General features: G+C 36.9%; 1 protein-coding gene across 3 annotated transcripts in view; it reads left to right on the plus strand.

Moving 5' to 3' along the window:
* The window catches only part of DDAH1 (dimethylarginine dimethylaminohydrolase 1), a 131,809-nt gene that overhangs the window by 84,833 nt on the left and 33,716 nt on the right, over positions 1-13,260 (plus strand). For all 3 annotated transcript variants that reach the window (XM_036064707.2, XM_078072809.1, XM_078072808.1), the window contains exon 2: positions 7,528-7,627. In XM_036064707.2, the coding sequence (XP_035920600.2) occupies positions 7,528-7,627 (100 nt within the window). The remainder of the gene's footprint in view (positions 1-7,527; positions 7,628-13,260) is intronic.

Raw genomic sequence — 13,260 nt, forward strand, 5'->3', positions numbered from 1 at the left:
GACTTGGGTGAATCTGTTACCCTAAAGGCACTATATAGCAGGGGTCATGCCTATTTTTTGATGACCACTGATCACTGTCTATCATGGTAAGAGCTCAGAACAGACACTTGATATTTACTGAAGGAATGAAACTGAGAATAGGATTGAGGTGGCTCAAGTATATAAAAGTATATACTTTTATCATTTTCACTTCTATGAGCAGTGTATTAGATTTGTAACTAAAAAAAACAGTATTGCAACTTGTTTTCCGTATTTTAAAATATAACTGTACAACATTTCAGTAAATAATAGATTAAGGAAGTTAGTGGATCTGGGACTTTAAACTCAAGTAAAACATTGTTTTCTTGGAAATTTCTTAGGAACATCTTAAGAACTTTTGCACCATATTCTGAACAAACAACTTGGAAATAAGCATTTAGCTCAACATTTTGCTTCTGAGCAAAGGCCTTTATAAATAAATTTGTAAAATAAAATATGTTTAAATTTGGGGCTTTCTGTATTAGTTTTCTATTGCTGTGTAACCACTTACCATAACATAGAACTTAAAAGAACACCTACTTATTATCTCACAGCTTTCGCAGATTGGAAGTCCGGGCATGGCATGCCTGGTTATTGGCTGGGCTCTGTTCTGATCTGGAGCTTAGACCTTCTTCCAAGCTCATTCAGGTCATAGGCTGAATTCAGTTCCTTGTGGTTATAGGATTAGGTCCCTGTTTTTTTGCTGGCTATTGACTAGGAGTTGCTCTCAGTTCCTAGAGGATGCTCTGTAGGCATCCCTCTATAGGCAGTTCCCACCATGGCTGTTTGCTTTTTTCCAGACTAATAGGACAACATCTCTCTGACTTCTTCCATCTCTTTTTAAGGGCTCACTTGATTAGGTCAGGCCTACCCAAGATAATTTCCCTTTTGATTAACTCAAGTCAACTGATTAGAGACTTAACTGCATCTGCAAAATATCTTTACTTGTGGCATAAAACATGCCTAATCACAGGAGTGATATCTCATCACATTTATATGTTCTTTCGACACCCAAAGGGAGAGATTTGTCCATGGCGTATGCATCAAGTGGTGGCAGTCTTGAGCATCTTAGAATTCTTCCTCCATACTTCCCAATGTGGTAGATTCTCAGAATCTTTCCCAATTGATTGAATTGGTGTATGGTGACATGGTTTGGTGTGTGTCTTTATGTCCATGTGCTTTTATAATCTTAACCGTAATTAAGATACATTTGTTGACTGTCTGAAGATTTCTCTGCAAATAACTCCTTCTCATAATCTGATCTAGAAATTGGAAGGATAAAGTAGTGGCTCCCAAAATTCATTAGTTTGTATATGCTTAGGAAAACAAAATTTAGGATCTTTAGAAACCAAATGTAAGTTCACATTGCCACAGTTTATAGCCTCTCCCCCCCCAACTCCCGTTCCTCCAGAATGTCTGAATATACATTTTTGTTCAAATAAAGTGAACATAACCTGTTTTTAAGAGTATTATAGACGCTCACAATCTTTTCTAATATTTATTTTCATTTGACGACATAATAGACATATAAATTATCTTGTTGTTAGTGACAAGTTGTATAGGAAAGAACACAAACTGCAGAGTAAAGTTCTCGGAGTTCAAATCTCAGCTCTGCTGCTGTAAGACCTTGCGCGAGTCACATATTGTGCCTCAGCTTCCTCATCTCTAAAACAGAAATAATGCTTGTACTGTTTCATTGGATTATGAGGGTTAGATTAGTTAAATATGAGTTCTTAAGAGAGTGTCTGGCACATAGGAAGACTACATAAATGTTTACTGTTACCATTGCTAATTAAATTCCTCCTAAGAGTTTTGTCCTTACAATAGAAGAGGATTCCAATATGCTTTTACTTAGGAATTTTTAAGACTGTGTCATTTAGTATGTTAAGCCTCTCCTTGATCTTTTTTTTTTTTTTTTTTTTTTTGGTAGGTCTGGTTAGTTTTAGTAATCTAATTAGCACATGCGGTAAAGTTAAGGAATAAACCACTGAACAAACCTCAGGCATCCCAAAGTTGAAGGAGGGTAATTCATATGCAGGCTGTCATTGGTGAGCATTCCTGATGTGGTTTATATGTTCTGTTCATATTACTTAGCATTTTAATTATACTATACCTTAGCATCCTAAGGCCCTAGTATATAAAAATGTCACTCATCTCTGAAATGAAGAGATCATGGAATCTGAGTCACCTGGAAAAGGATCTTGTAATACCAAGTGGACTTAAATGTACAGAGTTGGAAAACAGAAGGCATGAGCTTCAATTCTGATGTGGGCTTTGCTTTGTGATGAGACTTCAGGAAAATCATAATCACACAGTGCAGTGAATAGGAACACGAGCATGAGCATGGGCTCAGGAGGCTTGACTCAGCAAATCAGTCAACCTCCTCTAGCCTCAGTTTACTCATATGTAAAATGGGTATACTAGTGCTTACCCTTACTACCATCACAAGTATTTCATTTTATTATCACTATATATCCATAAAGTATATCTGCCCCACTGACTTGCTATCTTCCCAGGAACAGAGACTGTGCTTTTGTGTTTTTCTAAATATTTGTAGCCTGAATTTTTTTTAAAAAATTGGCATCTACTAAATGTTTGTTGAACTGAAATGTTGATTAAGGGAGAAAAGATATATAAAAGCATGATAGAGACATTAAGTATTGTTATAAAATCAGCTAAACGTACACTATTCCAAGTGGCCACAGGATCAAAGATGTGCTGATTAACAAAGAACATTGAAGTGGTACCAATGAAATGTGGACTTTTGAGTGTGACCAGGGACAACCCAGCGTAACTTTGATGTACCCACAAGTTTCAAGCCAGCTGTGCCTTGACGTGATAGACATCACATCAGCTTCTTGAGTGGCTTCCTCAGCATTATCTACAAGATAATTAACATTAAAAGGCAAAAACAAAATCAACAAATTGAGAAAATGAATCTATTTGACGACCAACAAAGCCATGTTGCTGCTATTCAGCTTTTAAGAGCTAGATGGAGTATGAATAGGATGACGGTATAATTTCAAAGCTCTTATAATATGATGAGTAATAAAGGGACTTGGAACATTGAAATGGGCTTTGAAAACCTAGTGGCGATAGTGTTGATAGCACAGCTCCCAACACATGGCAGGTCTGTGGGGGACAGAGACATATCAGCCACAGACAAGCCGATGCCAAGGTCCTCATCTGTAGTCATAACATCTGGCACCCCACTGAGCAGAAGCAGCTAAAGGAAAGCAGCTTGGCAAACAAGTTGGTGCAGACTCTTAATGGAACCACACCACAAAACTGTTCATCAGCACTTGTGAGCACATTCATGACATCCATAGTGAGGATGTGAAACATTCAAAGTGGACGTAGTTGAAAATAGGCAGCAAAGGCAACTTTGGACAGGGTCAACTGGAAAATGTTGGCATCTAAGCAAAGAATATTGAACTAATTACAGTGCTCTTGCAAGCTACCATGAATATAACTTCCCAATAAAAATGTGTAAGGTTTTATACTTATTCTAGTATTTTGTGTTTGGGGGAAATTTTGTAAGAAGAAAAGAAGAGTTGGAATCAAATGGTATATTTTTGTCTTTTATTTCTTTTTGAAAGGTAGCCAGAATCCAAACCAAGCACTGAGTTAATTTAGGGCAAAACAATAACATCAGCAACCACTGGTTTTGAGTACAATGTACCAGGCACTATGTACTAGCTTATTTGTTACATAATCCCTGTTAGAGAGAAAACACTATCCCATTTGTGGATTAGGAAATCGAGGCTCAGAAAGTGTAACTCATCCCAAGTAACATACCTAATAGTTCAAATCCTCAATTCTTCCATTCACCGTGAGAACCCAAAAGGAGTGAAATGAGAAGACAGGGTGATGATGTAAACATGAAGGACAAATGAGGGAATAGAAATGAGGGCTGTGAAAGAAGGTGAGAAGAGAGAGGAACAGAAAATATAGGAAAAGGGACCAGGCATTGAAAAAGAGAGGGAATTCTTTAGACTGAGTCCTTTAGAGTGGTCCTATCTTCAGGAACTGTAATCATTCTGTATCATCTTGGCTGACGCTCCTTTGAGTCCTGTGGGACATCTTACCAGACAGGCCCACTTCCCACCTTACATAGTACGTCCAGGGGGCTGTTTTAAAGCAGAGATTATACAAGGAATCTACAACATAGCCTGACAGATTCCAGGAGCTGGCAGGAAATCAAACTGGCATGGTTTAAATTTCAATGTGTCTTCAATGTATGTGCTCTAACTTTACATTGGCTTTGCAGAAAAGACTGTAATTTTAATTCACTGGAAAGCAGATGGGATCTGTCATAGGGGTAAAACATAAGAAACTTGTCCAAATGTAAGAAAAAGCAATAGCTTTCTTTTGTGGATCAGTTTCATAGCACAAGTATTTATCATTGGGTCCACATAAGCTGATATTCATCAAAATGATAGAAGTCCTATCTAATATTTATTGAGAATAATAATGTGCTAAGTGCTTTACATGTATTTCATCATCAGGGGGAGCCAAGGAAGTTGGTACTACTATAACTAACCACCCATTTTAAAGATGAGAAAACTGAGGCCCAGAAAGTTAAACAAGCTGTCACTGGTTAATAAGCAGCCGAGCGGGATTTAAATTCCAGGCCCTTGAGGATAACAGTACACTATGCAGATATTCCCAGGGCAGTGCCTCTGCCTGTGTAGCCCCAAGAGCTCTAGTTTTTGACAATAGTACTCCAGGGGGAAAAAAAAGAAGGAAGGAAAAGGAGGTGGGGAGGGAAGGAAGAAGAAAAGGAAAAGATAATGACTTCAAAACTAGTACCAGCTCTTGAGAAAGACATGTGGGTTGGATGGTTGGAAGCCGCAGAGGTGGTCTGAACCCACTGTGGTCAGGGAAGGAATCTTTAGCAAAGGGTGGGAGGAGCAAAGAGGAGGCAAAAAGAAATGGGAGTACAAAGTAAAGGAATGAGACAAAGTGTATGCAGAGTGCAAAGGGGAGGAAGAAAGGCCTTGCCAATCTTTAGAGTATGAAAATAATATCAGTAGGTTTTAAATTAATTAAGGTTGTTTCTCTAATTTACCCTTTTATTTCTAATTTCATGAGCTAAAGTGGACTATTCAACTCAACCTTTAGAACTAATGCTGTTTGTCTGGCAGTTTCTCCCCACCCTGAGTAATGCTAAGTTCTACTCTGCAACATTAGTGTCTCAGTGAAAGGTGGGGGTGTGTTGTTTGGTCTTTTTTTTTTTTCCTCTTGAAAGTTAATTAAGTCAACATTAACCATGGCTATGTAACCGCAGAATGGGCAGTTTCTTTGAGGGCTCATGGTTTGGATCTTTTCCTGCAAAAATTCCCACTTCTATAGTTATATTTAGTGTTCTAACTGCCAGGATAACTGACTTGCTCCGGGTCCGTGTGTCAGGGCAATACTGGGCCTTGTTTGCAGCTGTTTGTCTGCTTCATGGAACCACTATGCCAAGAGTTTGTGGTTCTCAGTGGACAGCCTCCGGGTTCAGCCTCTCTTGTTTCTTCTCCAGAAATTTCCCTGGAGTTAACATTGCCGATTTGATGCCATATGGTTCTACAATTCTCAGAACTATTTACTTGACATTTAACAAATTTTTAAACTTGTCCATACCCTTAACTCTGAAAGTAATATGGTATCATCAATGTTTGTGTTATGGACCTATCCTGATGACTTTGTTTATATAGATGTGACTGAATATTTAAGGAGAAAAATAATTAACGGGCCTTGCGCAAAAGCCAGTTTTTTCATATTGATGCAGCTGTTTTAACTTTTAAGAAGCCACAAGCATTTTATCCTCTAAAACTTTAATTTGAAAGACACAGGACTTTTAAAGAAATACAGTGTTTCTGAAACTGGTATATATTAGCCTCCCTACTTCTGTTCTCTTTGAACTCCTGAGAATCGAATAAAGTTCCTCTTGAAACTCTCAAGAATCAAACAAAGTTACATATACATTTTTCAGACCAAAATACATGTTATTGCTATATTCCTGGTAATCTTTGAAATGTTAAGTTACAGTAGAAGCAGTAGCATCATAAGAGAGACAAAAGGTACAGTAGCTGCATTCTAAAGATCTCTCTCCAAGCTCAGAGAATTTTCCATAGACCCAGAGGCAGATGCCAGAAGGAAACAGTTGTGTTTTCTTGGGTTCACTGTAGCCCAACAAGCCATGGTGAATGGTATTTTGTTTCTTTTTTTATGCAACAGTAATGATTCTCCTTCCTGTTACATAGAAAAACCTATTCTGCTGTTAAAAGAGAACACTAGATATATTTATTACAACATGAAGACCATTTTGTCCATGGAAATAATTTTTTATTGTTCTGAGTCACTCTGGTTTGTGGAATTTTTACATGTTCCAGGACAAGGATGAGATGATATATTTATTTTAATTTGTATCCTCTTTTTTTTCTTGACTGCATGAATGTCGGGCTTGTTGTCAGAATATTTCCATATTTTTATTACTTTAGAAGTTACTCTGCTGTAGTTGTGTCTCCTAAATTCTTCATTGACAGTTCTGTATGTGTCCTGGGCATGCTGTAGTTAGGCAGAACTACCTCCTTTTCTCAGTATCATGTGATCTCTTGTTTTTCCTTTCGCCCCTGTTCATGTTTGCTCAATGTATGTCTTCACCATGTCAGAGGTTATACAGACCTTCACAAATATTTAAATTGTTGAGCTGCTGGAAGGATTTGAATTAAACTCTGAATTTCAAAGGGCATTTGTTATGCCTTAAATCTTTTTCTTGCATTAAAAATAAACCTCACTAGAAGTATTCCCTAATTCAGCCCAGAATATCTCTGTGCTTTAGACTATACCCTGCAATCCTAGAAAGCCCCTGAAATTCATTTTTCAAGTATTCTTTGGTGTGATTGCAATTATGGTATTTGTTAATCACCCCTAGGGGACTAGGTTAAATTTAATTAGCAGTTCAGACTTACAGAGAAGCCTTAGATGTTCTGACATCTTAGAAAATATTTGAACAGAAAACAATGTCCTGTGGGCTGAGATTTCAAGTAACTGGTTATTGTCATTGATATTTCTTCCATATATTACTCAATGTATGCAATTATGACTGACTTACTGACTGACTTAAGGTTTAAAATTAAATCTTGTACTTTCTGGCAAGAATAGGAAGATTTGTTCTGCTTTCCACCTTTCTTGACCCATATGCCCTAACTAGCCAGTCTTCCAACAGTGTCCTAACCAGTCAGACTCCAACAGAAAAAGGGACTATAATATTGACTTTAGCATAGACTAGACAGAGACATAATGGACAATTTCTAATGGATAATTTACTCTCTTACAAGTGGTCATTGCAAGTCCAAACTACACTACGTATATTCATATAGTCACAAGGGTGTGTGTGTGTGTGTGTGTGTGCGCACTAGTGTACGTAAGAGCATGAATCAGTGTTCAGAAGTTTTAGATGATTAGTTTTGTTGTTAGAAAATGGTGAGGTGTCAATCTGAATAATTTTATTTTCACCAGGTTGACATGATGAAAGAAGCATTAGAAAAACTTCAGCTCAATCTAGTAGAGATGAAAGATGAAAACGCAACTTTAGATGGCGGAGACGTCTTATTCACAGGTATCTTCATCCTCACTTTCTCCTATCCAAAACTATTTCTAATACCTGGCTTGTATTCACTTAACTGTAAGGTTTTGTTTTTTTTTTTTTTAATTACCAAAGTAAAAATGCTAACTGCAGGGAATTTGGAAAATACTGGAAAGCACAAAAGAGAATAAAATGAAAATGACCTTTCATTCAACATTTGGGTATATGTCCTTTTAGTACTTTTGTATGCATGCCATATTTGTGTATTTTTTACAAAAATGTTATCAGCGTGTACCTATCATTTTGTAGGTTGCATCTACTATATTCTACAATGTGAGCTTGTGGGTTGTATAGTTTTGCATTGTATGTTATTGTATCTGGTTTGTGTTTAAAAGACTCTTAATTCAAGAGGTGTCATTTACAAATAATTTTCTTGCCCAGACAGCAAGGTGAGTTTAAATAATTTTCAATGCAAATTGATTTGGCTTCAATGCCAGATGAATAACATCAGAACTCAACCAAATACAAAAAGCTGGTATTATGGATCTAACTAGAATCAGTTTTTATAGTGGGCATAATATTGCTGCTAAAGGAACAGTAATTGTAGCATTTAACCTTTCCAGCTCTTTATGATCGGATTATTGTTTTGCAAAAGTCATGTGCCAAAATTTGGATCCCCAGATTCACTCTAGTTATACTGATAAGCAAGAAAATCGATAACAATTTTTAATTTATAGTGAGAGTTTATTTTCCCCTAAATGTCAGAGAAAAAATACCTGTTTCATAGATGTAGCCCTACCAGCAAGGGCTGGTTACCAGGGATTTGGGAATGTAGCCCACATGGCCCCCTGAAAACATGAAGCTTCTTAGAAGTCTAATATTTTAGCTGATATGAATTTTAGATTGAATCCCTTGTATATAGAGAAAATATAGCCATCTTCATTTTAATATAAACATAATGTTTTGTATTACTTACATTTTGCTATCATTAATGTTCTTAGAGAAGGAAAGGTGTTTATCCTGTGACGTTTGAGTAGTTCCTGGCTCAGTGTCACATATCTATGGGTGGGGCCACTGTGTTGCTGAGCTCTAGGCAACGCCATTCTTATCACAAGCTCATGAATAATACCCCCTGGGGTTGTGCACTGCACAACCTGGGCTACGGGGTGCACACCCATTGAGCCCTAAGAACACAGAACAAGGGGTCAAGGAGGCCTACGCTGCATTCTCCGCTCTGGCTGTGTCCACGCAGGCTCAGGCATTCTTTCGAATCTGCCTAGTAAGTTCCCCCTAGAATATTCTCTGTGTCTCCCAATGATGGCACTTCATTCCTTGGGCAGCACAGAACAACAGCCTGTTTCTCTTAGAAAATAGGCTTTTGTGAAAAACTAGATGTGTTAATCATGCTTCCTTACAATAAAACTCTTTTTTACCGAACATAGCTATATAATAAATCACTTCTTATAAGCAGGTACTGATAATATTTGAAGTATGGTTTATTTTTTTTTTAAGATTTTATTTATTTATTTGACAGAGAGAGACAGCAAGAGAGGGAACACAAGCGGGGGGAGTGGGAGAGGGAGAAGCAGACTCCCTGATGCAGGGCTCGATCCCAGGACCCTGGGATCATGGCCCGAGCCAGAGGCAGACACTTAACGACTGAGCCACCCAGGCGCCCCTGAAGTATGATTTAAAACAAGCTGTGTTGGGCGCCTGGGTGGCTCAGTTGGTTAAGCGACTGCCTTCGGCTCAGGTCATGATCCTGGAGTGCCTGGATCAAGTCCCGCATCGGGCTCCCTGCTCGGCGGGGAGTCTGCTTCTCCCTCTGACCCTACCCCCTCTCATGTGCTCTCTCTCATTCTCTCTCTCTCAAATAAATAAATAAAATCTAAAAAAAAAAATAAATAAATAAAAATAAAACAAGCTGTGTTCACAGCCCTTTAGCTATCTTAACAGCTGAGCTGAACAGATTCCCTAAAATCTTCTCATGTTACGGCACAGCTTTCGCTATAGAAACTATAGGAACCTCTTCCTTTGGTCAGAGATCTTTGCATAGCATTTCAATCCTGATGTTCTTGCCCCAAGTCCTTATTAGGTACCTAAGTACCGAGGCTTGCCATTGACACTATCTGCAAGCTTATTTTGGTAATATTCCATCCTTAAGTTAATATCTTGAAAGTTATTTTATTCAAAACTGAGATTGTGTTGGGATATCTGCTTGGCACCTCATCCGTGCCTGATGCCTGGTCCTGCCTTCTATTTCCTACTTCTCAATTTTTTTCTCTTTTTTTTTTTTTTTTAATTCTGGTAAAATACATATAACATGAAATTTGCCATCTTAACCATTTTCAAGTATACAGTTCAAGTGGCACTAACCACATTCACCGTATTATGCCACCAACACCACTCAATTTTTTGATTCAGCAGAGTTGGGGAAGAAACAAAATCTGTAGCACTTTCCACAGCTTTTGTAGTGCTTTTCAACTGCTTCATTAGCAGTTGATCGGGAAATGGGCAGGAAAGCAGCTATCCAACTCCAGTTCCCCTGGGAATCTTGTGAGTCAGGCAAGCAGCTCCTGGCAGAAATTATTTCAATCCAAATAGGCATCAGCATACCTCTACTTTCATTTTTTTTATTTTTGTGAAATATGGAACAAATAAAAAAAGAATTATCAATGTCTATGTACAGTTTAAAGACCAAGGATAAAATGAGCACCTGGTGCCTCCACCTGGCTTTAAGAAACAGAATATTGCCAGGACCATAGGAGCCCCACTCCCAACCTCTCTCTCCTCTCAGCCTGAGGTAACCACTGTCCTGCATTTTGTATTAATCACTGCCTTGTCTTTCTTTGAGTTTTACCTCAATCTATGTATTCCTAAACTATAAATTCCTAAAAAAAAAAAAAAATTGTTTAGTTTTGCTTGTCTTATAACTTTATATGATTAGGATCATACTATATGAACTATTCTGTGATTTGTCTGCTTTTGATCTAACTTGATAAGTGTAGCTATAGTTTTTTTGTCTTCACTACTGTGTGGTATTCCATGGTTAAGAATTACCACAGTGCATTTATTCATTCTACTGCTGTTGGATATTTGAGTGTTTTCCAGTTTTTTTTTTCAATTATCTTCAGTGCTGCTGTGGACATTCTTGTGTCTCCTGGGAATGTGTATAAGAGTTTCTCTAAAGTAAACAGCTAGAAATGGAGTTTCAGGTGATAAACTCTTTTTGCTCCAGTGAAATGTATATGATTTTCTTATTGAATCTGTTGATGTGGTTAATTGCAGTAATTGATCTTTCTGATATTTGATCAGTCTTGCATCCCTGGGATGAAGTCAAACTCCATTTTGATATACTTTCTTTTTACTACAGTGCTAGATTTAGTTTGTTAATTTTTTTCTTAAGACTTTTGTTTTTGTGACCAGTAATTTTTCTTGCTTGCTTTCCTTCTCTGGCTTTGATAAAAGAATTATGTTAACCTCATAACATGTATTAGGGAATATTTCCTACGTTTCTGTTCTCTAGAATCGGTACTATTTGAATTGTGCATTCCTTGAACTTTGGTAGAACTTACCTAAAAACAGGCTCTGTGGGCCAGGTACTTTCTCTGTGGGGAGATTTTAAACTGATTCAATCCCTTTAATGGTTGCATGACTATTGAGTGTTTTCTGAGTCAGTTTTTGTGAGTTCTGTTTTCTAATATTTTATCTAAGTTTTTGAAATGTTGGGTATAAACTACTTCATATCTTCTTAATATCTGTTTTAAGCTTCATAGCATTATAGTTACGTCCCCTTTTCATTCGTAATGTTTATTTGTGCCTTCTCTTTTTTCTTTTGTGCCAGAGATCTGTCAATTTTATTCATCTTTTCAAAGAACCAATTCTGGGCTTTGTTGAATTCTCTTTCTCTTGTATATTTCCTTTCCTTTTCCTGTTTCTATCTTTAATTCTTTCCCTCAAATTTCTTTGTTTTTATTCTGTTCTTTTTTTCTTACATTTCAAGTTGGAACTTTGTCTATTTAATGTGGAACCTTTCTCATCTTAAGGCAAGCAGTTAAAGCTATATAACTTTCCCTTCAAGTACTGCTTTAGCTGAATCCTTTGTGTTTTGATATATATTTGTTATCATTAGTTTTAAATGTTTTCTGATTTCCATTATGATTTATTCTTTGACTCATTCGTGGATAATAATATTATTTAAAAAACATATCGGTCATTATTGTAAGTTGCTGGGGACACCATCTTGCTACTCTGATAGTTAATAAGTGAAGGAAAGATTCGGGCATTTAGCTATCTTTCCTATATGAATTCTATTTCAAGTAGACCAAATACTTGATTGAGAAAGTTTTGGTTTTTTTTTTTAAAGAATTCTAGCCAATAAATTTAGATTTCTAATAAAATAATGGATCTGTGTAATGATCATCCAAGGCTGTTAAAACGTTTATATGAAAGCTTGATGGGGAACTTTATAACGGAGGGGTCAGTCTGATACCACTTGAACGCACAGATATTCTAGTATCACTGACAATGTGGCTCTCAGTCCTGTGCCTCATGTTGTGATACAGTACTATGGCCCCACCTCTGAAGTAGTCCTATCAAAAAAAAATTTTTTTTAACAAGAATCTAGTTAAATATCTACATGAAACTATCAGTTTACTGAAAATACAGAGGATAAAGGAACAATTTCATGTTACATAATACACAGGGAAACAACCAGTCAAATCCAGAACGTAGGATCATCAATAGGATAAATGACCTGGCTTCTCCTATAAATGAATGAGATGAAAGGGTGGATTGATAACAGAAAAAGATGACATAAGAGACATAACAACAACAAACATGTTTTTTAATATTTCAGTTCCAGAAGTTCAGTTATTTTCATCAGAATTTCAGGGTGAAATTTAGGAATTTCAGGGTGCCTGGGTGGCTCAGTCGGTTAAGCGTCTGCCTTCAGCTCAGGTCATGATCCCAGGACCTTGGGATTGAGCCCGCATCGGGCTCCCTCAGCAGGGAGCCTGCTTCTCCCTCTCCCTCTCCCCCTGCTTGTGCTCTCTCTCTCTCTCTCTCTCCGTCAAATAAATAAGTAAAATCTTAAAAAAAAAAAAAAAAAGAAAGACCATTTAGGGGATCTAGTCCCCCATACTGCCAGAAACAGAAGTCCAACTGACTTTTTAAAGAGATAAGCAGTTTGCTTTTCTTTGTGCTTTGCTACCTTAGTCTTTTAAAATAGAAATAGTGTGCACACCCCATTATAAATTTGTTTAAATTTGCTTAATCCATTAAATATTTTTCCTAAAAATTATGTATAAATCTAATTTATAAATCTATTTTTATCTTAGAAGAATTAAGGAATTTTTTTTAATTTCAGCTTTTTTAATAAAGTGAGTAATAATTTTGCCAAATAAAAGATCTTTCTCTTAGTTAAGTTTTGATTTGTATGTAGTGAGTTTTCTCAAGTGACAACAGAGACATACCATTACCAAACAAAAATAAAAACAAAAATAAAAAAACCTGTCAGTGTGCCACCAAAGAGTCCTCTGCCTGGAAGAGCATACACCACTGGAACTTATCATAACATCATTTGACCTAGGTCATTTACCTCTTTTTTAAAGACATTGTGAGGATTAAGTTTGTAACATTTGTAAAGTCTATCAAGCAATTCTTTG

Source organism: Halichoerus grypus, chromosome 5 (assembly GCF_964656455.1).
Source record: "Halichoerus grypus chromosome 5, mHalGry1.hap1.1, whole genome shotgun sequence".
Lineage (NCBI taxonomy): Eukaryota > Metazoa > Chordata > Mammalia > Carnivora > Phocidae > Halichoerus > Halichoerus grypus.